Source organism: Patagioenas fasciata, chromosome 1, assembly GCF_037038585.1.
Source record: "Patagioenas fasciata isolate bPatFas1 chromosome 1, bPatFas1.hap1, whole genome shotgun sequence".
Taxonomy (NCBI): domain Eukaryota; kingdom Metazoa; phylum Chordata; class Aves; order Columbiformes; family Columbidae; genus Patagioenas; species Patagioenas fasciata.
The window spans coordinates 125,600,408-125,625,680 of record NC_092520.1 but is presented as its reverse complement, the minus strand read 5'-3'; the positions used below and the strand labels follow the sequence as shown (position 1 = coordinate 125,625,680).

At 36.4% G+C, this 25,273-nt stretch overlaps 1 protein-coding gene across 8 annotated transcripts in view; it reads left to right on the top strand.

Moving 5' to 3' along the window:
• The window catches only part of DCAF6 (DDB1 and CUL4 associated factor 6), a 92,406-nt gene that overhangs the window by 18,642 nt on the left and 48,491 nt on the right, over window positions 1–25,273 (top strand). For 7 of the 8 annotated variants that reach the window (XM_065852862.2, XM_071813976.1, XM_065852853.2 and 4 more), the window contains exons 3-10: window positions 2,933–3,025; window positions 8,165–8,350; window positions 13,313–13,426; window positions 14,469–14,604; window positions 16,542–16,756; window positions 19,053–19,146; window positions 23,432–23,551; window positions 23,781–24,026. In XM_065852862.2, the coding sequence (XP_065708934.2) occupies window positions 2,933–3,025; window positions 8,165–8,350; window positions 13,313–13,426; window positions 14,469–14,604; window positions 16,542–16,756; window positions 19,053–19,146; window positions 23,432–23,551; window positions 23,781–24,026 (1,204 nt within the window). Of the gene's footprint in view, window positions 1–2,932; window positions 3,026–3,810; window positions 3,942–8,164; window positions 8,351–13,312; window positions 13,427–14,468; window positions 14,605–16,541; window positions 16,757–19,052; window positions 19,147–23,431; window positions 23,552–23,780; window positions 24,027–25,273 lie in introns of those variants that run through there. The other variant, XM_071813986.1, reaches the window with a different exon arrangement.

Below are 25,273 nucleotides of genomic sequence, written 5' to 3'. Positions count from 1 at the left end.
GTTAGTAATTGACTGTAATTTGCATTCAATATATCCTTTCTTTTTGCTCCAACAGCTTTTTCCACGAATTTCAAACCCCTAGTGTAGTAACTGTTACATTATACTATTAGTTGGGTGTCAAGTGACTGTGGAGGTTGTAGACACATAGCTTTTCTATATGGTTTTGAAATACAAGCTAGGTCTCATTTTACTGTGTATTTCAATTGTGGATTTGCCACCATGGAATGAGACATGAGAACTTTTAAAATCTGCTTTTATCAGGCATCTGTTTGTAGTGATCCATATGCATGTTTATTGTACGTATTCACTGTTGGTCAATAGGTTGTACTGAACACTGAGAAATGTAGTGTATTGACCACTTGCTGGCAAGTCAGTCTTCTCTGGAAAAATAATCAAGGTTATTCCACTGAAAGACACTTTGAGGTTTTTTTGTCTTATTTTTTGACAGTAATGTTGAGAAGGTGATTTGGTACAGAAAAAAAACCCTGTTTAGTTATAGACCTATATCACACATTTGGTTATGTCATCTCCCTTCAGGATTTTTTCTGAACCAATGTTGGCCTGAGTAGAGTGTATTGAAATTGCTCAACCCTGGGGCAATCAGTGGAATGGAATTGGAATTTAGAAGGAGAATGACTGATGTCTTGTGTAGGCTTGTGACCCTGCAGTTTAGAAATCATGCCGTTCCCCTTTGCATCTTCAATGCTTTCTCTACTTTCCTGTCCTTCAGATATTGTTTTTGGACACACACACATGCACTTCTACCCCAATCACTTTGTTTAATTTTTGTGCTAGCTCTTCTTTCTTACATCATGTTTTTAATTTTTTTTGGCAACTTCCTTCTTTTTTTCAGTGTTTTGTTCTTGTTTCTGTTCTTGTATGCTTGTATTAGCATTTTGGTTTCTTTAGGGCAATGACAGTATTTTTCTGCCTGAAAGGAAACGTAGATGAAGATGAACATGGTTGGATTTTGTGTTTGCCCAAGCTATATTACTGTGCTGTGTTTGACAACACTTTCAAAATACAGTCATTGTCAGGACAGGTTGCGTCAATGATAGATGGTATGGGGGCTACTTGAATGCATAGTTCTCGGTGATCAACAGCCAGGGTTGTAAAATCATAGGAGCAGCCATGCAAGGTCATATCAATGCTCAGTTAAACGTGGTAACTTGGCCCTGACAATGGCCAGTACTGACTTTTGAGGAAAGTTCAGACAGGGCAAGCAGACAGTACTTGAAGGTTATTCTAGAGAACACATCATATTTTAATGGACAGATGGAGATGAAAGTTGCATCTTTGTTTCTAGTAATTTTTCTTTGAGTATGCGTATTCTTCTACTTCTGGTGTTTAGGACATTCCATGACAATGAATTCTGGTTTTAATAAAATGCCATGTGGGTCACGTGTTAGTTTCATTGCAGGCCTTCCATTTCCTGGACCGTAAAGATCCATGGAAAATTATTTTTTTTTTCATGTTATTCACGATTTCATTAGCTTCTGTCATATCCCCTCCCCAGAGCGGTACAAATTAATTGTTTCTTGCTATTAAAAGTGCTAGATACCTATGATCACCCTGGTAATTATTTTTGAAAATTTGTCTTTTCAAATGGGTGGTGATAAAAATGGAGAATACGGGAGTGGGATATGAACCAAAACTGCACAGTGTGGAATACACAGATTTGCCATGCATGGATGTACACTGACAGAATGAAGTTTTCTGTGCATTTCCCAGTGATTTCTAACATTACTTGACTGCTGCTGAGTATTGAGCTGTGCCATGGGCATGTCTGTTGTAACACAGAGCTGCCTTTTTTTTTTTTTTTTGAGTGGCGAAAGTTGATTTAAAGCTCTGCAATGAATATCTCAAGTTATTACCCATACGATCCAGCTGAAACAGCTAATTCTGATTTTGCAACTTTGCCTAATTAAGGACCCCAACTAAGCATGTGATTAAAATAGTAATTAAAACGGGTATATTTATTTTAAATAGAAATATTTTTGTGTTTTGGGCAAGGATGAGATGTTTGAATTTTAAAAAAGAAAAAGACGTAAGAAAAGGATTTAGAATGAAGTGGTTTCTTTACTAATTATATTGTCCAATCTGATATACCACACTATCACACTAAGGCAGTTATTGTGCCAACAGAATATAGCCAACAGAAGATGTTGATGGCTGCAGTTTGACACTTAAAGCTCCTTTAGAGGCTACTTGAAATCATGCTCATGCATGCAGTCATTGCTTGTGCATGAGCTGCTGCTTGAAGGCAGGTTACTCTCAGGATACTTTCTGAGCTTCCAGGATTTTTAGTGCTTTTATAGCTTTGTTTCACTGACACGTTATTAAACACAGTCTTGTGAAAAGGAGAATTGATAAGGAAATGTATTGTAAAGTTCTTGCAATATGAATTTGTACCTCACTGCAGGATTCTTCTTTCTCAGCATACTCACACTTCTCAAAAGGGACCTGGGGTGAATTCTGTGGTGCTTTTCAAATTATCCCTGAGAAGGTGTGGTCACTGAAAAGTATACAAAACAATGGATGATCAGAATTTCGATATGGTGAAGATACAATAACGAGAGCATTGTGATGCCCTCCAGTCCAAATTTGGAGAACTCTGCGGAGTAGATTTGATACATTAAAACATCTGAATATGTAAAATTGTGGCTGCTGAGGCCTTTGTGGGAAAGCTTAATTTACCTGATGGACTCTTCAGGAGCAGATGCCATTGAGATGCCATAGGTGAAACAGGTGATTCCCTTATCAATTTGTTTTAAAAACACTTTTTTTTTTCTTTCTTAGATGCTTAGAAATTACATCATTTCAATTGAATTTATTAATTCCTGTTTCTGTAGTGATGGATTATTATTAATGTTTTAATATTATAAAAATTGAATTAATGTAAGTCTAAACTATTTTTGGTTAATTCATGCAGGTGAATACTATTTGCTGGAATGATACAGGAGAATATATTTTATCTGGTTCTGATGACACCAATCTGGTAATAAGTAATCCCTACAGCAGAAAGGTAGGTTTGTTTCTGGATACTCAGTAATTTTCAAATAAGATACTAAGATAATTTTCAAGATGTTATTTTTCAGATATTAATTATTACCTGACAAAGATAATATCAGGCACTTAATAGTGTTTATAAATGGGAATAAAACTTCAAAGTGCTTTAAAACCTTAGTATTCTAATCCCTTGCAATATGGGTATTATCCCATTTTACGGTAGGTGGTCTGACACAAAAGGAACATGGTCTTACAACAGATTAGTGTCAGAATTAGCAATAGGATTCAGTAGTTCTTTTGAAATCTTACCGTCAGATAAATTGTTCTCCATTTCATTTTAGTTCAAAAATATTGACTTACCTTTTGCTGTATGTAATATACCGAACTGTCTTTCTGATGTTGTTGAAATGTCAGTCTTGATTAAAATACTTTATTACCATTTGAAATGACATTGCCTTGTGTGTGCATGTGTGTGGATGCAGAAGAATTTGTATTGAAATAGGGGAAGGAGGTTTGTGAAGGGGAAAGTGCTTTAAAGGTCTCTGCTGTTCCACTTCTGTACTCAAATGGGTTATGATGCAGTCGAATGGCTTCCAGTAACATCAGCTCGCATCCATCATGTAGTAGCAGCATTCCACACTGCTCTTTAAGGAGGTGCTGATAGTTTGATAGAACAGATGCTCTGAACTATGTCCTTCAGTGCTGGGGATCCTATGCAGCAAAGTTCCAGTGAAGTCCTCTCTCGTGTGCTTTCTCAGAGGTTGAGAAATAAACGCTGACAAAGTACTGAAAAATTAAACGTGGTGGGGGAACCAAAATGCGCGGTTGATATGGTGGAAGAGAGTTTAAATACAAGGTTATGAAGGCAGCAATATTTTACCTTCCTGAACAGCTGTGGTGGGAAAATAGCGGAGTGTTGCCTCTGTCTGTAGGTAAGGTCCTTTTCCTCACTTTCCCAAATGAGCCATAGCTCCCAAAAGTCACCTCTTCTTTTCAACTATTGGTCTCAGTCTGACAAAGTTCAAATCAGTGTCATTAGACCAAGGTTTCTCTTGGACTGGGAGTTCAGCTGAAGCGGAAAAGGTATCTAGGACAGCTATGAGGTGGATGAAGGATTTGTTCCAAAGTGAGTGGTGGAGAGACTTGCGAAGTAGAAATTTTTCATGCAAATAAAGGGTGTTCAATAGTAGTTACTGTGCAATGTTTATTGTAATATATCACTATGGGATAGTTGCTACATCATTATCTTATATAATTGTTACATTTAAATAATGTAATGTTTTAACACATGCACCAATTTAAACTTTATGCGTTTATGGAATTATTTGGTGGGTTTTTTTCCTCCTTGTGTACTACTGCTGCACTTAAATGAGTAATTTTGGAGATGTTTTGATTTCTTAACAGTCAGTTGTACTATTTTTATACATAACAGCAGAGTAGATTTTTTTTTTTTTTACAATTTTTTTTCCTTATTATATGCAGGTGCAATTATAAAACATCAGATACTAGCAAGTAGAGTTGTTAATCAGTGTTGTTACTGAAATGTAGTAGAGATGCTATTTTTTTAATGACTGTTACAACTGTGTTAGCTTATTTGATCTGGCTTGAGTAACAGAATCAATACAGGAAAAGGGAGCAAATTGGTATTGGTACCAGGACTCTACTGTAATTCTATCATCTTGGCGGATATCATTATCACCCTATTTTCTCTTATGAGCTACGTAAAGTAGCAAAAATAGACTTCAGCCATCAATATAGTCTTCTGTGTTAGTAAAATAACTTTAATAAGGAAGTATTTAATCTTGTTTAACTCTTAAGTACATGAGTTTTAGGTAAGTCACTGTGGTTTGTGTTATGTATGGCCAGATGCAAATGTTAATTGTTACTATGTAATGTGTCTCACGATTTTTTTCTGAATATAGATTATACATTTATAGTGTTTGTGCGCCTGAGAAATGCGGTACTGTGACTTCTAGTAGTAATTTCAAGTCTAAATAAAAAAAATGAGCGCTTTATTATACTTTCAGATAGCTGAGAAGAATTCTTGTGGATGTTTTCTTCCTCATTTTGTTTGTTTTAGGCATCACGATACTGGGAGCAAGGAGGGGGCAGAGTTTGAAGCTAAAGCTCATCTTGCTACAAGTGCGGTACAAAAAGATGAGAATTAATGTATTTACATCAGGTTGAGCACTCCTTTTTCAAAGCCTTAAATGGAGCCTGGGACTTCTCTCAACTAATACCAGTGTGAAGACAGGATTCTTACGAGTAGTTACACTCAGAATTGTTTAATCTTTAGCCTGGTTTGCTGTCTGGGAGAGAAAGGGATCAGTTCATGTGAGCAAGTCCTGGGGAGGCTTTAGAGAGTGCTTAGTGGGTCTGAAGGTTTCCAGCTTTTCTAAAATCAGGGCTTAGGATGAGGCTCCATTAGGTTTGCTTTCCTTTGCTTCTGAAGGGGGTTTGACCTGTTCAAAGGAAATAGAAGGCTGGATTGTAAATTATTCTGTGCTGAGTATCTTGAGTGGGAACCCCGAATTAACTAGAACATGAAAGGCTTAGTAACCCACTGATATTTGACTTACATTTGTTTCAGCAGGCTTCTTTTTAAAAAGCAAGCCAGAATTCAAATAAACCTACTTTTATAAACTGATTTTGGTTTTTATTGTGACTTTTAAAATGCTGATTTGTCCATTATGGTGAATTTTTCCTTTTTATCGTAGAGTTTCCATTTCGATGTGGACATGCAAAATGTCAGGTTTAAAGCAGACAGCAGAGTAGCTGACAGAAAATCTACTTTCTTGGAGGAAAGTATTTATTGTTAAGGATGGAACTTGTATGCGAACTTCTGGGATTGCTACATGAATAAGGAATCCCATCCCAAAGATGGAATCGGGACTTTTAAGAGATAAATATGAATTATTGAATCTGTTGCCTCTTCAACTGATTTTCTGTGTAACGTATTACTTAAGCAATTTCAAAAGTTATGATGACATCTAGATAAACTACAGCTAGTCAAGTACTTTAAAGAACATCTGAAATTCTTTGTTTCCCTCTCACCCTTTTCCTCAGTTGTTAAGTATGTGTAGCCTATTACTTGCTGGTAGTAAAAAGCTCCAATGGAGTAAGGTGATGGTATTGTTTCACTGTGTAGCTAAGGTGAGGCTCTTGGGGGTTGGTTATGCATGTTGCATTTTCTCACCTTTTTTTGCTGCCTAGGCACCAGCGACTTTTTATGCCTCTTCCCTCTCTAAGGCAACTTAATAACCTGAGTAGAAGAGGATGTACAGTGCAACTCAAGAAAGGCATGGAAAATATTATGCATGTAGTAAATGCTGTAATGCTTTAATACTTTTTATTGCAACACTGTGCAACATAGTCAGGAAATTGAGGGGTAGGCAAGATGAAGTTAGGTCTGCCTGTGAGAAAACCCTTTACTGGAAATGTGGAGCTGCATATATTTCTGAACGCTGTTTCACTTTACAGTGGAGGACAAAAGAAGAGAGGGAAAGGAAAATCTGAGTTTTTACAAGTTTGGGAGCAGTCATCAAATGTAGATATCCATGTCTAAACTGAGATCTGCAGACGGGGAAGACTGAAGCAGACAAAGTTAGCTATTGACTACATGAAGAGCAAGGGTACTAGGTTGGAGTTTGTGAGAAAAAGGGGGAAAAGTAAGAAGCACATCTCATTTGGTGAGAGAAGGACCCTATACAACAGAACAAAGGAAAAAAGGCAGCCTGCTTGTATTCAGCAATAGAGAGGAAGTGGTGGATAGAGAACTGACAAGATGGTAGAGGAGCCCCTAGTTGTTCAGGTTCGTTTGGTTTAATTACGGAGATCAAAAGGGATTTCTTGTCAGGACAAAAATATATTTCACAGTAGTAATAGAGTAAAATCAGAGGTGGGATTGGTAGATGATGTCTTTAACAGTCATCTGAACTAGGGTACCTTATGGACTTCTTGTTCTGAGTTGTTCCTTTGATACTGAGCTCCTAATTTCTTTTGAATGTCTAGGTTTTGAAGGTTTTCAGTAAAATGTAGAAATATGAACAAATCTAAATGAAGAGGCAGATTTATTTAAATCAAATGAATGGATTATATATCCTGATTCTGATTTTTTTTTTTTTTAAATACTGAGCTTTGTGTAGCTTTCAGAGTATGCAGATACACTGTCATTTTTTTGTCTGAATTGTTTAAAAGGTGTGAAATAGCACTTGTAAAATATTAGACATGAGCTATCACTGACAGAGCAACTTCATTTGCATAATATTTTCTTTGATTAAGTTAATTGAATGGAAATTTAGAAGTAATTTTTATACTGTAAACAACTTGGTAAGTATCTTTTTCCTATTAGTAGTGGTGAAAATGCAGTTTGGTTTAAAAGCTGCAGATGGGAGAAATAAGGTAAGAACAGAATGTTCACTAGTGCTTGGGAAAGCATATGGAGTGTTTTTTCAGCTTTGATAGACTAATAAGTAGGAGGTTAGGAAATATGGAGAGTCATCACAAAGTGTTTAAAAACATCTGTAATGGTGAAGTAAATTATGAGTCCTCTTCTGTACTGTAGATGAATGACATTCATTGAGACTAAGTCAAGTCTTAAGTTTATTGCCCTGTAATCATGTTCTCAAATGTTTATTTTTGACTGGTTTCAAAACATCCTTTCTTATAAACTTCAGTTCTCCTTTTAAAAGTGAGTTTATTTTAAGAGTGGCTTCAATTTTTGAAGTCTGTAGGGTTGACTTGGGTTTAAAATGCCTTATTCTTCTTCATGTTATTCTAGATCTTTGAAATCTGTCCCCATTGACTTGCTGGCTGGCTGCACTGTCACCCTGGACTAATGTTTTACTTTGAGAAAACTGATGTGATATGTAACTAACATTTTAAAAGCAAAAGGTGGCAGATGCACTCTAGTCCTTTCGTTTTGCAGACTACTTTGTGCAAGTGCATAAGTGAATATCTCTTGTGGAACCACTTAGTTATTAGAAGGAATGTTATGTAAAGACAGCTTCTCTGTTCTGTGGTATTAAACTGTAGGTTACTGGCAGCCTGTAAATAAATGATGTTTTATAGTACCAGAGTCTGTGTTATCTTCGTATTCTTTATTTGCTTTGAAAATATTATCCTTATACAGCCTTCGTTTTTCTTTCTTCCTTAGGTTTTAACAACCATTCGCTCAGGACACAGGGCCAATATTTTTAGTGCAAAATTCTTACCGTGCACCAATGACAAACAGATTGTATCTTGTTCCGGAGATGGAGTAATTTTTTACACAAATGTCGAACAAGATGCGGAGACCAACAGACAATGCCAGTATACATGCCACTATGGAACTACTTATGAGGTACCTCACAAAAATATATGATAATTTTAAGATAGATGGAATACTTATTTTATTGTGCCCAGGATTTTAATCAGACCGATGAAAGCTTTATTTCAGTGACAATTAAAGAACATTCCTTCTAGCTTTTTTTTTTTTTTTCTTAAAGTAGGCTTTAAAAGATAAATATGTTGTCTAAATTAAATGGAAGACTTTAGAAAAGGTAATTTAATTAAGATCACTTTCTTTGGAAATATAACAACTGAATAGACTTTCACTGAAAGAATCCTCTGCAGAGCAAAACTGATTTAAATTGTACTATGAATTTATTTCTGAAGTAGGTTAGGGTGTGGGGGCAGTGGCTATGTTTTGCATTTTTACTTTTATTCTACCTCCCCAACTTTTTTTAATGCCTTTTTCACAATTTAAATCCTTCTAAGAAATGCTTATTTCAACATGTGTTAATAACTTAATCTGAAAAATGTATTTACAGTTTTAGTAAAATTCTCTGTTTTGTATTCTGTTTAACTCTTTATGTGTAAATTTAGAGCCAGTGTTTTCAATCCTCTCTTGGAAGTTTTGTTCTCATAAATAGGCAAGTGAAGAAGCGAAGTGTTACTTAAGTTAGGAAGATAAGACTTATTGATCTATTTATTTATTTTAATGACAGCAAAATCTGCTGCCCGTAAAACTTACCTTTCTTAAAATAGAAAAAAAATGGCTTTTTCCTTCTTAGCTTATAAATGTTCCAGGGTTTTATTGCTTGTTTTTAGCACTACCACAGTACACAGAGAGAGAAAAAAAAATTCATTGCTTTTTAAAAGTTATTTAGCTCAGTTTTCCTAGCAAGCTTTTAAATCTTTCTTTGTATGTGAAGTGAAGAAAATATTTAAAAATCTCTATTAAAATAATTGGAGGGTGTGAAAAGATTGTATGAGGAAAGAAGGTGTCTGAAGTACTGCCAGAATTCATTTTTGATCGTGTAGTACAAGTATCCTTACAGCTGTAATTACATGTTCCATTAAAGTTTTTGTCAAAAACACTTGTGTGCAGGGTAACTTTGTAGGTCAGTTGAATGAACCTTATGGCATACACTCTCTTTCTGGGCTTGGTGGTTTTGGGTTTGGTTTGGTTTTGCCTGGGTTTAATGCAAGACTGTATTTTCAGTTTTGCAAAATGTAATTCTGGATCCCAGGCTTGCATAATCTGCTTTTATTTTTCCAAGTTGTTTTGATTGAGATTGTTTCCTTTGAATAGTATCAGTCCCTTTGGCCCCCAATCAGAAGCTTAAACTGCCTCCTCAGTTCTCACTGGAGTTTACTATATATAGTAGTCTGTGGATTCTACAAGTTGATTGGATGTTCTCTGTATCTCAAATAAAACCTGCCTTTTCATAAGAACATCTGGAGACCAAGATGCTATTTCTTAAAGCTGAAATGTCCTTGTTGAGGAGGGGCTCAGTCAGGCTGTTATGTTGTGAGTTCCTGGAGAAATCTGTGCCTCCCCTTGCTGGCTGCAGGCTAGAGGTGCAGCCAGTTACTGGCTGAGCTGGTACCTCTGTTTCCTGAGTAGCTAGCTGTGAGTATTAGATAAAACATTTTTGAGCTTGACAATAGGAGAATGGATACTGTGTTGTGGAGACATGAAGGTAGTGGTAAAAGTATCATTAGAGCAGTGAGTTTGGGTGTATGAAGTTTGGGGTCATGGGCTGGGCTGCTCAGAGTACTGCAAATGAAAGAGTTGGTGGCAGTTTAAGTCATCCTGAAAAGTCGTTGTGGTGGTCTGAAGTTTTGATCTGCCTGAGCTTGGGTTGACCAAGTTTGTTTGATTACATGAAGTGACTGACACCAGGTGGTGCTGCAAACAGTGATCAAACTAGGAAAATACAACTAAAGCAGTTGCCAGTTGTGCTTTTGGGTCAGGAGTAGTAAGAGAGGCTACATGAAACATAACGCTTTTAACCTGCAATATGAGATGCTAGTTGTCTCTTGGCAAGGTGTTGTTTGTCATCAGTAACAATGATATGCACATTGCAAGCTACTAAACCAGATGATAAATATAAGTTTGATAGGTGCAACAAATTAAACTTGTCAAAACAGACAGTAAGAGTTTGAAAAATAGTTTAGAGGAAGTATGGAGAACCGAACAGTCTGTCAAATCAAGATGGAAGTTTTAATGTTGTCCGTATGGAATGACTATAACTGAACAGTAACTAGTTGTACAGAATATAGTAAATTGCTTCGAAATCATTAGTTGAAGAGAGTATGGACACTTGACTGCTATATTGCACAGTCATATTTGGTAATGTCAGGGATGATTTTTGTTCAGCAAATAATGTTAACAAGAGGGCATTGTTGTTTTGAATGACAGTAGTGCGGTAGTGTTTTTGTGGCTTATGCTGCTTTTAAACACAGTTAATGGAAGGGATCTCAAAGCCATTGTGTGACCTTGAGTATTTTAACAATTGTGGTTTTGAAGTTATTTTTCTTAGCCTGTTTTGCACTGAGGTTTAACTTAACTAAATTTAAGATCTCTTCAAAAAGTCTTTGAAAAGATAGTTTTATAAAACATTTTTGAAGGTACTTTTTATAAAGGCTATAAATTCTGTTACTGTGTCTTAAACCTGATACTTGAACATTGAATGTTTGTATTACTGTGTGGCATAGCAGACCCTTTTTTAAGCTTTTATTTACTTTTATTATGCTTTCATTGACATATGAAAGCATAATAAAGTAATCAGTATGGATTTTTAAACAAATGGCTGAGATACAGCTTCACCTTCTGATATAACTTTGTCCCCGAGAGGATTCTGAAGCGGGAAAATAATTTCAAAATACTGTGATGTTACTGCCCGGCTGTATATAACCACATCATCATATTAAATATAGAACTTTGACTCACTGGATTCTCTAAATACCAAAAGCTAACATCATCTGCCCCTGAGATACTAATTCTAAATTTGAATGTGGTTTGATTTTATACTCTGCTTTAAATTTGGAATTTGTGACAGTTCAAGATGTTACAAAAACATCTGTTGAAACAGGAATGTGGACATTTGTGTAGACTGTTACGAACTGCGAGATGATTGGACAATTGTTTTTAATTCTGGGAGAGAGTACCATAAGGAAAGAGGGAGACAGAAGTTCTTGAAGCATGTTTCTGGAGAACTTGTTGTTTATACAAGGCCATTACAAGTTTGTTTTTACTTAGCCAAATACTTTTCTTTATTGCCCTCCATGTTAATTGCATTTCAGAAAGAGAATGTACTTTTATGAACAACTTTTACCTTCATATTTTTGATACAGTTAGTGGTCATATATATATATTCTTAAAGATAAATAGAAAAGGATTTTTTTAGTTAGTAAAAAAGGATTTTATATATATAATGTATACTTGTTGAACATAAATATAGTAACAATGTCCCTTAATTATTGGAGTCTGCACTTGTGAATTTCTCCATTTTAGTGATTATAAAATACTTATAGTATGTTTTGTAACACCATGCGTAAAAATTGGCATGTGCAAGTGGAGTTATGTACTGCACTGTTACATCAGTGTGAAGAAAAATAAAATACAGCTACTAGAAATAGGAGCTTGCCATGTTATACCACCTTCATCAGCATTCTTGGAACACAATAAATGTTTTCAATGCAAGCTCTGCATTGAAATACAGTAAAAATGCTGGAAGGATTTAATGGAAGAACAATTACTGCTTTAATAACTGCACTAATAAAATCAGTTTGAGTGAATGTGTAGTCAAAAACACTTTTCAATATGTTGCACTAACATATTGAAGAACAAACATCTTAGCTCAGAAGTTCACTGTTTTATTGTTATTAAAATCTTGGCTTTGTTCTGTCTGTTAAACTTCTTGTTTGTCAGCACTAAGATGTGGCCCAGTGCACATTGTCTCCATTGACATACTGAGCATTGCAAGAAGAAATGCTGAATCCTGCAGAGATTACCTTTACGTAATCCTACTTTAGGCAGAGAGATTTACAGATATCCGTAGGTTACTTTTTTTAAGGGACTGGGAGACATTACGTTAAAAGTGTTACAGAATCACTCATTTGCTCTGTGTTGAATTGGCGTATTACAGTATTATTGTTGGGGTTTTTTTTCTTTTTGTAGATTTATAAATTTCTTCGAAGCTATTGATAGTAGCAGTAGTGTGGAAAAAGAAAAATACTGCTAGTTTCTACAACACTATTTGTTTTGTATTTAACGGATTAGTTTCTACAACATTCTGTTATTTAAGGAATAGACATGACATTTCATGCGTGTTCATTGACCCGTGGAATTCAGCTTTAACATTATGGTTGCTTGCCTTTTTATTTTAAGGGAGCCTTCTTGAGTGAAGCCTGTATGGACATGTGAGAGTCATCTGGGTCCTAGTTTGAGTAGGGCTGAGGTCCAGAAAATGGTGCAATACAATGCAGTCTTAAAAAGTTAAAAAAAAAAAAAAAATGTGGTGAGAGGGTAGGTTAGTAAGAGCCTTTAATGCATAGTTGCTTCAGGGGACTATTTTGAATGTAAAGGAATGGCCCAATGGGAATAAAATCCAACTAGTATTTTCATGTCATTCGTACTTCTGAGGGTTTTGTTTGTTATTGTCTTCTATTACATGATAGAAAATAAACTGAGCTTCTGTGAATTATTACAGCAAATTGATTACCTACCTGAAAACCACTGTAAATGTATTGCTTATTAAAAGATGGTAAAAATAACCAAGTTTTGACCTATAAATATTTAATATTATGTCACATTCCACAGTTTGTTTTAACTTCAGTAGTTCAAACCTTTTCTTGAAAATTAAGAAACATCAGCAATTTTTCGGTTTTTCTCTTTATTTCAATAGAAAACTTGATTTGAGTCATAATCATTTCAGTCTTTACTGCTCCTCAAAATGTTGATGCTTTTATTTTCAAATTAATGGTATTTCTGGAAGTATTAATACCTTTTTTTTTTTTTTTTCTTCCGGAGCAGATTATGACAGTACCAAATGATCCCTATACTTTCCTCTCTTGTGGTGAAGATGGCACTGTAAGGTGGTTTGATACTCGAATCAAAACAAGTTGCACAAAGGAAGATTGTAAAGATGTAAGAGTGCAATCTTTTAATAAAGATGACCTAAATGTAGAGCTGTACATCATACAAACATAGGATATGAATTCTGGTAAGGCTTTTAGAAATAATAGATTTCAGGGTCGTTGGTGGAGATGACAACATGTTTCCCAAGAAACAAAAAAAGTTTGGGGAGTCTTCTTTCTTTCCTTTTTTAAAAAAAAATTATTTTAATATCTCCTTTGACACTCTTTAGTTTATGAACTTTGGTGTGAGGCTTCAAATATTGTAGAAAAGATTCCATGCTGAAAATGAATCTCTTGGTCTGGTTTACAGTACTCACTACAGAATGCAGAGTTGGAGGCAAAAAGTGAGTCTTCAAAATTATCTGCATCCTTGTGTTCTTGAGCATCCTTTGTTCCTCCATAAGAAATACTTAGTGATGAATTACACTAGATCAAATTAGTCACTGGTATTATTCCCTAGAAAGTGAAGTATTGGTGGTGTCCACTGTGTTTGGATGTCAGAAACAGTGTTAATATTGAATTGGAGAAGAACTGACACCAAAGTATGTATTACTACTCTCGATTAATTTTATTCTGTTTTGTGCATACATACGAGTTCTAGGAGTTGCTTTCTTTCTTTTTCTCTATCCAATTATCTGCCCATAGATGACTCAAGAGTTATCTGTGTTTCCGTAGGAAAATCTAAGGTACAAGCTAGTTTAAAAATCTGTAGTTGTTAAGCTTATCTATTTTGTCCCTGTGATTTGGTTTGGTTCTGTTTTGTTATTTTGTTTTGGTTTTTGTTTGGTTGTGGGTTTTTGTTTGTTTGTTTGTTTTTGTTTGGATTTGTTTGGTTTTTTAGTTAATCTCATGCTATATTTCTTTCTCTGATAGGTTTCCTTCTCTGCAGTGGCTTTTCTCTTTGACATATTTACAGTCTAACTTCACAGGGCCAGACATACTTTTCTCAAAACCTCCTTGACTAATGGGCCTGTGTCCTGAAGTAAAAAACAGAATTATACTTCAAGTGTTCAAAGGTATTATTTGAATGCTGTTTTTTTTATTTGTTCCAGGATATTTTAATAAATTGTCGGCGTGCTGCCACTTCTGTTGCAATCTGTCCACCAATCCCTTACTATCTTGCTGTGGGTTGTTCTGATAGCTCAGTAAGAATATATGATCGACGAATGCTTGGTACAAGAGCAACGGGTAAGAACCGTACCTTATAATAAACTTTTCTAACCATTTGCGGTTCCAATTTCAGTTTGTTTTTTGTTTTTTCTTTTTTCAAAGTAGATAGTGAATGACTGAAGTGTAATACTGAAGTATAGCTTGCTTCTCTGAAAACTATGCTTTTTAATAGTAAAGTCATTTCACTCTAGTATTTGCTAATACAGAAGTCTTCAAGTAAGTAAACTTAATCTCTTCATCAGTCTTAGAATACATTGTATAGTGAATGCAGAAAAAAACGTTTTGTAATGTCTGTTATGTCTTGAAATGTGATTCCAAGATTCCAAAAAGCCTAGTGACTGAAGCCTCCAGTGGTCCACTTGGATTTTCATTTAGTTCTTCTTGTACTCTACCATGCTGGAAGGTGTTATTTCTTATATGAAGGGACCTTATGATCTCCATAATGTCATGCAGTCTTCTTATCTTTGTGATACTTGGTGCTGCATCTGACATAATTTCACTAAAAAGCTACAAATTCTTCAGGTGAAAGCTAGCATGCTTCAGATACTTACCTAAGGATTTTATTAAAAAATTCCAGGTGACAAGGAGAAGTGTGTTATGTAGTTCTAACATAGCTCTTATAATGCATGATCACTATATGCTTGGACACATGCGAAATATTACACATAGCTGTGCCTACACATTCGTGCAAGTAACCAGTGTCACAGAATCTGTCATTCTTGCAGCATTTTCCTGTTGATGATTGTGGTGGAGGAGGAAAGAAAAAATAAAGATCACTCAGTAAACATAAAAGTACCCCTCATCAGGCTAACGTTCTTATAAGTTCTCTCCCTTTCATCACAAAATTCTGTGAGAACTGCCTAAGGAACAGATTGTGGGGGCTGATTGAAAGGTACTATGTACCTGCTCTCATATAATAATAATACAGGAATAAAATGGGTTCAGTAATGTAGACCTGTAGAGTAAAGGAAAGAAAAGACAAAATTTCGAAGACTGTGAATTTTCTAGATATATTGGTATGGTGTTCTGTTGTTCATTTTGTGGGGTTTTGGGGTTGTGGTCTTTGTTTAAGGGGTGAGGTACTCTATGATTAGTGACCAAACTATTGATTTTTCACTTAAAAAAAAATCTGTTTCAGTCCTTATGTAGTATAAGACAATAAACTCTGAAGTTGTCTGCGGTCAAGGATAGGCTGTTGCACATGCTGAGCCACAACAGATACACCATGCAGGACACAGTCATGTGGCAAATTATGAGGTTTTGGAACAGTCTGTTTTTCACAGCGTTAGATCTTCTTATAGGTAGCTTTTATCTGCTCACAAATTTGTAATTCTAGAATTTAAAATTGTTTTAGTGGGTGGAATTGAGGTGAGTTTTCAGAGAAGCATATATCCAATGTATTATATAGTTCTACAGTTTCAAAGTAACAGTATTTCTGGCCTCAAAGAAGAAAAATTGGTATTTTAAAAAACATTTTGGATAGAAAACAGGAGATGTATACTCTAAATTTTTAATGTTTCATATAATTAATTACTTTCTAATTTATGCGTAGATACAGATTTGCATTATTATTGTGTAAATGTTCTTAGGTTCCAAAATTTCCATTTGAACTGCATTTGACAGATAGTATCTGCACATCGTCATCGTGGGCATGTGATATATGAATATATTTGTGTGTGCGTGTTTTTCTGGTTTTGTCATTTTTTTTTTAAATGTACATAGTGTTTGTAAACAAAAATATAAAATACTAGTAAGATCTGATGCATCACTATTCAGATCCAATTTAAGGCAGAAGCTGTAAGATACTTAGGTTTTTATAATCTTTTGTTGGATGTTAAATAAGGAGTATATTGAAGATTTTGAAAATTTGCAATAGTAAATGTGTCACTTCTTTCTCCCTTACCCCCTCCCCCCCACTTTTGTTTGTTTTGTTTTGTTTTGTTTTTCAAATATAGGGAATTATGCTGGTAGGGGCACTGTTGGAATGGTGGCACGTTTTGTTCCTCCTCATCTCAATAACAAATCTTGCAGAGTAACGTCTCTTTGTTATAGTGAAGATGGTCAAGAGATCCTTGTTAGTTACTCCTCAGATTACATATACTTGTTTGATCCCAAGGACGACACAGCACGAGAACTTAAAGTTCCTTCTGCTGAAGAGAGACGGGAAGAGGCAAGTGATTAAGATGTTTTATTTTTTTTTCTTGTGCTTATATCATTGTATTTCCCTTTAAATGAATCTTAAATTAATTTTACTGTTCAGAAATTGAGATGTGACAAATAGATGGTGTTAGAAAATTTACTTATTTGCAATTTATTTATATGTTTACAACATTTACAATATTTTGTTACTCTGGTTTCCTTTCTGGTCTAGTTTCCCACTCTTAAAGATAAGAAGGCATCTAGGTGAACCTCAGTTTATAAGACCAGCAAAGGTGGCAGGTCACTCTTGAGGTGTATTCTCTGTTATTTTCTATGCCACCAAAAGTATATTTCTTGAAATCAGTATAAATATGCTTTGTCAAAATTTGTCATTTAATAACAGAGGTGAGGAAGTACCAGATGTTTAGATCAAGGAGTTGAGCCACTCCTACTGAGCAGTATTAAAAGTTTCAGCAGTAAAACTAAAATGCAAACATTTTTTTATCAGCTCAACTACAATGATGCTGACCCTTCCAGTGTAAATTTTCTGATCAATAAAAAACAAATTTCTTTAACTACTGTGAAGTTATATACATCTCTCCCCCTTCCCCTGCAGTCCCCCAAGCATCCGCTCCTTTTTTTTTTCTGGCATTATGCTTACCCTTTCACAAGCTCCTCTGTATCCTGAGGTCCTTGCCTTTAGTCTGAGATAAGGGCCTCAAAAGAGTTTACAATCAGTTGTCAGCATCTTACTGTCTTCACTGGGAGGAGGAATCTGATGGCAATGATGGCGATTTCTTCTTCCTCTTTGCTGAGAGCAGCATGATGTTGATGTTTTCTTCCTTTTTATTAGTGTCTGCTCGAAGGCCATTTTTTCTACATGTTTTACATTATGCGTTTTCGTTATTATTCTTCCAATATTGCATGTTTTTGCTTTTATATACTTGGTTTTTGTTCTTGTTTTTACCCTTAAACCAGTTGTTGTTTGGGTCCAGCCTTTACAGTACAGTTAACAGCCATGGGTGAGTTACTGAGAAGGTGTATTTGCAATCCTCCAGTGTTCACACCTGCAGGGTATCTGGTCTTGGCCAGACTGGACTACTTTGTGCTGCATCACTATCGTATGGTCATAGGTAGTTCTTTCTTGCATTTATCAGAACTGTTAACAAAAGGTTGTACACCACACATCTGTGCAGATCCAAGCAAAACTGAAGCAAATTAGGTTATAGTTACCTGGTCACTAGACAATTGTTGTTGCGTCTAGATGAGCTGAAAGAAGGTTCCAAGCAAGTGAAGTCCTGACAAGCATGAGGCTTTTGTTGTTAGCTTCGTATTAATCCTGCGAGCTGTTACTAGCAATGACCATGCTGTATTTACTGGGCCACAGGCTGCCATTACTAGTACAGATATTGTTGATTGGGAAGGAGTGTAGATTTGTAGGACTGAGGAATAATGTTCAGTTGACTATACTGTTATCTCATTGAGGCAGGGGAAAACAAAGAAGAACCCAGAAATACTGTGTGATGAATGAATGATTCTGCACTTCTCCCTTTTTTTTATTTTTTTATTTTTCTGTGTAATGTTAATCTGATATGAAATGATTTGGAGGAGAATTGACTGCTCAATACAGAGAGAGAAGATTGTGACCACCTGTTAATAACAGATCTTCTGTGTTCTTTTCTTTTGTAGGCGCAGAATATTTCCTGTAATCTTTTCTTGCCGCATGATTTTACTTACATGCTATTTTTATTTCAGCCTGGCTCTAAGTTGTATAGAGTAGAAGTAATGTAAATCTTCCTGAATCTGCTGGCTCCTGAAAGTTAACACTTTTTTTTTTTCTAAGCCAGAAATATCCAGTCTGAAATGCCTTTCTGAATGTTCAAAGCACTAGCTGTTTCTTTTCAAGTTGTTGAAAGTAACACTTCATTGAACTGAAGCTGCTGTATAGTTTTTAACATTAAGAGGTTAATATTTTTGCAGAATTCAGGCTGAATTCTGAAAAACTTAATTATTGTTCAGTATCAAAAGCCTCAATTAACATAATAAGGTTAGTATTGCATAAAATAAAAGCTGCATTAGTTCTGAGAATCATTGATTTCGACTGTTGAACTTCAGTGTAGCTGAAACTCTTGCATTCTGTTGATAAGTGTGTTGCTTATTCATTGTTGACCTGAACATGACTGACATTCCTTTTTTTGTGACAGATATAAATTTATGCAACTTAAGAAAATTGAGATATTGCGTTTATATTTAGACTTGGAATTCTTTACTGTCCACCAACATAAATAGCTTAGTAATGCCTTTTATTTTTTTTTTCCCCCCACTAGTTACGGCAACCTCCTGTTAAACGCTTGCGACTAAGAGGAGATTGGTCAGACACTGGACCAAGAGCAAGGCCTGAGAGTGAACGAGAAAGAGATGGTTAAGTGTTTGCAGTTTGGCGGGGTGGAGGGGGGGCGATGCTGTTGTCTTTGCTGTATGTTTTGTTTTGGTTGGATTTCTTTTTGTTTGGTGTTTTGGTTTGGGTTTGTGGGGATTTTTTTGTTCGCTTTGGGGGTTTCTTGGTTGGTTGGTTGGTTTTGTTTTGTTTTCTGAATTTTCTTAAATATTCCTGAAATGTGTAAGTGCTTCATATTAAACTGTCCATGTTTTAAGAATCATCCAGATCTTAAGATGATTTTCTTAGAATTTAAGACAGAACTGCAGTGATTTCTAAAAATGTTTAAATTGAAAGTATTCTTACCAGAAAAATTAAGTTGCTTCAGTTAGACTGATGTAAAACGGGGAGGGAGCTTACTTTATTGTCATTGGTCACGGTAGTAACACAAATACCTTTTTCGTAGTCAAGCCTCATATGCAATCAAAGTTACAAATGAAATGTTCTGTAATAGTTACATTAGGGGACTAGAATTCAAAGCAATAGGATTCTAATATTGTCTCTTTCACTTTTTTTAATAAAACACCGGTAGTTATTATATTTTTATGCTTATATTTTAACTTTTGTGATCTATTACTCAGTTACGTGATGTTTCAGTAGATAGAGCATTTCCAAAGCTATGCTTTAGTGTCAGGAGATGGGTTACCAAAGCAGGGCAGAGTATGCTTTGTCACTCATCTTAGTCTTCATCTAATGATGTGTTTCTGTTTAAATCTGACAGGTCGTGGAGGTGCAAGTGTTTGTTGTAGTTCCCTTAAATCTGTCTCCCTTTTCTGCCTACCGTTTCCCTTTCCAGATGATCTGTGTTGTTGTTCTTCTCTTCCTGATTCCCCAAACTAGAATAATAGTGTCTAGCTCTATCAGATTAATGGTCCGTGTAGAGCAGGGTTCTGTATCCAGTACAGGCAATAGTAGATGCTGTTCCAGGAGAGAACATGAGCCTGTCTTCCTGCCTTAGTCTGTTACCTTTGTTGCTCCCACAGTATTCAGAATTACTGCATTAGAAACTCTAGAGCGTATATTCCCATCTGTTCATTTAGAATCTGCGTATGGTTCTATTGCCTTTGCATTTCTTTAATCCTTTTTCGAAACTGTTGATAATATTTCCTGTGGCAAAAAATTCAAGAGGTTCAGTGCCCGTTATGTGAAAGAATACTCTTTTCCTTTCTTCTAAACTGCTCTCTTAGTTTCATCAAGTCCCTTCTTATTCTAGTATTACAGGATTTGATTATTAACAGTATTATGTTCTGATTACTTGGTGCTTTCATTCCACATACCTTATTTGTATACCTCCTCATATTAAAGAAACTTTTGTATCATTTTTGTTGCACGTCTTTCCCATTAAAGTTAGTTGTGGCTTTGCTTTTGCATGAAGTTACTTCTTATTTAAATTCTTCTCCAGCTAAGTATCTTTAGTGTCCTAGCTGTCATTTCCCCGTAATATCAAGTATATCTGCTGGGAGGAAAACAAAGCCTGAGAAATTAACTCCTCCAGTATAGACACTGGCTAGATTTTTATTTTCTCAAAATAAAGCTTCAGTATATTGTTATTTATCTTAGTTAGAAATGTGGTGACCTGTGACTTATTTTTCTGTTCACTGTTCATTCTTCTGTCTTCCCATCATTAACCACCTTTTCTCTGTTTTCTTCAGCTGTTGCATTCCATTTTTTGTGTTTTAAGCTTTTGAAGTCAGAGCTCCTCTGCTGGGGGTACAGAAAAGTAATGAGGGATCCCGGGGAGGGTCAGAGACCTGCAGTGTGGAAATGAGGGAAGACAAGGGAATTGGGATCAGATTGAGGGACATTGTTTTTTGCAGGGGTGGGTTGGTATGTTCCCCTTCCCTTCTCCGTTCCCAACAATGTCGTTTAAACTCAAGTAAATAATCTAAAAGCAAGATGTAGTGATGATATATTTAAGCTATATCCTAGCTATGAGGATTATATGCAGTCCTGAAAGATAATAAAGTTGCTCTGGATATTTGATTAGCCTTTCTGCTTTTATAACATCTGTGCAGATAGCAGCACTGATGTTTGAGAGGCATATTCTCACTGTACGTGTTCTACCCAAATATGCACTAGAATCTTTCAGTATTAGAATCATAGAATAGTATGGGTTGGAAAGGACCTTCAAAGGTCCTCTAGTCCAACCCCCCTGCAATGAGCAGGGACATCTTCAACTAGATCAGGTTGCTCAGAGCCCCATCCAGCCTGGCCTGGAATGTCTGCAGGGTTGGAGCATCTACCACCTCTCTGGGCAACCTGGGCCGTTGTTTGACCACTCTCATTGTAAAAAATTTCTTCCTCATGCCTAGCCTGAATCTCCTCTCTTTTAGTTTAAAACCGTTACCCCTTGTCCTACCGCAACAGGCCCTGCTAAAAAGTCTGTCCACATCTTTCTTACAGGCTCCTTTTAAGTACTAAAAGGAACTCAGTAAGGTCTCCCCAGAGCCTACTATTCTCCAGGCTGAACAACCCCAACTCTCTCAGCCTTTCCTCGTAGCAGAGGTGTTCCAGGCCCCATCTTGGTGGCCTCCTGGACCTTCTCTAATAGGTCCATGTCTTTCCTGTACTGAGGACTCCAGAGGTGGACACAGGACTCCAGGTGGGGTCTGAGCAGAGCAGAGGGGCAGAATCACCTCCCTCATCCTGCTGGTCACGCTACTTTTGATGCAGCCCAAGATACAATTGGCCTTCTGGGCTGCAAGCACACATTGCTGGCTCATGTCCAATCTTTCATCTCCCATCCTGTATTGACACTGGGGGTTACCCTGACCCAGGTGCAGGACCTTGTGCTTGACCGTGTTGAACCTCATGAGGTTTGCATGGGCCCACTTCTCAAGCTTGTCCAGGTCCCTCTGGATGTCATCCTGTCCCTCAGGTGTGTCAACTGCACCACTCAGCTTGGTGTCATCTATGAACTTGCTGAGGGTGCACTCGATCCCAGTGTCTGTTATTGATGAAGGTATTAAACGGTACTGGTTGCAGTACAGACCCCTGAGGGACACCACTTGTCAACAGTGTCCATCCAGACATTGGGCCATTGACCACTGCTCTCTGGGTGTGACCATCCAGCCAGTTCCTCATCCACTGAACAATCTACCCATCAAATCCATACCTCTCCAGTTCAGAGAGAAGGGTGTTGTGGGGGACCATGTCAAAGGCTTTACGGAAGTCCAGATGATGACATCTGTAGCCCTTTATCTACTGATGTAGTTAGTCCACTGCAGAAAGCCACTAGGTTGGTCAGGCAGGACTTGCCCTTGGTGAAGCTGTGCTGGCTGTTTTGAATCACCTCCATGTGCCTTAGCTTTTGTATGCAGAGTATTAAAATATTTTTCGCTTGCCTGTTTTGTGAAGTAATTGTGCTTCACAAGGATTCTGTTTCTTAAGGTCTTCAGTTACAAAACTTTTCCAAAAGTTACTTAAACACCAGATACTTCCGAAGTGGCTAAGGGGTCAGCAGAAGCTCTTACTTCAATATGAGTGGAAAGATCTTCTGTGAAGATGCTGATGCATAAAAACCAACCAAACAAAACCAAACAGAACAAAACAAGCCCAAAGCATTTCATAGAATACAAAAAACCTTTAAAGATTCAAATATTCTATTTCAACCCTTTATAAATGGTATTTTTCCTATTTTATCTCTTGAAACAAATTTTGTTTCATATGTAATAAAACCAGAAATAAAATAAGAACATGTTTTGAGTTATGTTGAAAGTAAGTTGAAGATTTTGCTACTTGAGAGACTTTGCAATCCTGACACTTGGTCCAAAATGTGGAAATGAAGATCCCTAAAAGAACTTTGCTTTTGTATTAAATTGTGCTTATGAGGAAAATCTAAGTCATGAAGAAACCTTTTAGACATGTTTAAAACATTGTGCTAATTTTATGCTAGTCTTTTTGCTCTTTCATTGTTTAATGATAAAATTGGTTATTTTATAATTAGCTGGAAAAACATAAAAAATCTAGGCTTTCTTAACTTGTTTAACCAACCTTTAAAACCAAGTGACCTAAATTTCACAATGCCATGTGTACAAAAACTCCAGGTAATTGTAAAACAGAAGAGGAGGAAGGACTGTTCGTTTTTATGTAGTGCTGTGTTCAGGTGGAAATTCCTGCTGGACTGTTATGCTGAAAAAAGGAGATGGTTTGGGGATTACTTATTACATAGCTTACAATGCAGGGCTTTTTATGGAAGAAGAAATGGGGGTAAAAAATGAGCACTTTTGTAAACTTGTAGATAAAACTTTCGCATTACTTATTTTACAGGGGAGCAAAGTCCTAATGTCTCTCTAATGCAAAGGATGTCAGACATGCTGTCAAGATGGTTTGAAGAAGCTAGTGAAGTTGCACAAAGCAATCGAGGACGAGGAAGATCACGGTCCAGAGGTGATTTTCTTCTTTTCAGGAATAATAAGTATTACAGAAAATGTGGTTATACTCAATGTATAGACCTTGAATATCAGCCTTTCTGAGGTGTAAACTAAGAAATTTTTAGTGCACTCTGAAGAACTGAGCACGCTTGTTTGCTATATGAATGGTAATGGAAAGGGATTGTTAGAGATACAGTAAGTTTACCTTTGGGCTCTTGTTTTTCTTGCTTTATTTTTAATCAAAGGTGGGACTAATCGGACAGATGCTCCTGCTACTAATAACGTGCCACCTAGTACGGAATCAGAAACTGCAATGGAAGTAGATGGTTCTGAACAACTTCCATCATCTTCCTCTTCTACAATGTCAGCCCAAGCTCCTTCAACATCATCTTCAACAGAAAGCCCCCCTTCAACTTCATTATTGTCCTCTCCTGATAATGAACAAAGGCCTTCTTTAGGGGCCTCAGCTCAACCTGCGCTCCATCAGTCTGGTGAGAAGAAATCCATCTTGTCATTGTTCATGGAAAATGCTTTCAATAAGAAACAATTTTATTTTAGGATATTTTGGGTAATTGATCTCAATCTGTTTTGTTTTTTCTTGCACATCCTAATGAGACGAGGTATTTTATAGTTACCAAGTGACTGCAGCTGTGGTTTAAAGAAAGATTAAAACAGTCAACTGTACACATTTATCTGAAGAAGGAATCTCGAAGGCGGTAACTAGTAACGTCTTTTGAAGTAGAAATAAAAAAATATTGCTTGGATTTTTTTGAAACTTATTGTTCTCTTAATGGAGTATAAGTAACATTGTGCCATCTTCAACTGTGATTTGGCTGTGGCAGCATCAGTGCAATGAATAGCAGAACCTATGCCTGTTATAATCAGAGGAAGTAGAGAATGTCTTCTTCAGTAGGAATCTACATCCTTGTCATTTCAGAGTCAGCAATGTTATTTTTTTTGCGTGTCAGAAGTATCTGGATAGACAGGGCTCACCCTGCATGATATTCTGTTATTGGTTAATAAATTGTGCTACAGAGAGGTCATGAAGTCTCCTCCTCTGGAGACGTTCAAAACCCACTTGGACACATTCCTGTGTGATCTACTCTGGGTGAACCTGCTTTAGCAGCTGGGTTGGACTAGATGATTTCCAGAGGTCCCTTCCAACCCCAACCATTCTGTGATTCTGTGGTACTGATTTTTAAGTTTATAGATCTTGAAGCAACTACTTATATTTACTATAGAGTTACATTGTTGTTGTGGAAAGAAAGTATATTCCACTGTCAATGTCAAAAACTTATTTGGATAGTAAAAGAGTACTCATGCTGTGACTTGTCCTTTTCCATCTCTATGCAGGAAAAGATACCACATCCTTTAGTTAAATATTTGCATAACAGTTTATTTTTACTTTTTAAAAGTGTGTTTCTAGGCCTCACAGTTGTGATGGAAAGGCTGACATGGATTGTTTTAAAATCCTCTGTCTTTTGCATAAATTCACCTTTTGTCTTGTACTAATTCTGTTGTAAAAAATAAAGGTCTTTGTCATTGGAAAAGATGACTGGTAGCATCTTCAGGCCCTAAATTGCATGTTCTGCAGTAAAGCAGAGATGGGGATTTCCCAGGGAAAAGTGTGCTATTCCATGTACTGTGGCTGCTGCAGCCACAATCTTTGGGACAGGTGAGAAATGATGAGGTATCTGAAAGGCAGGAAAGGTAAAGATTGAAATTCATTAAATATATA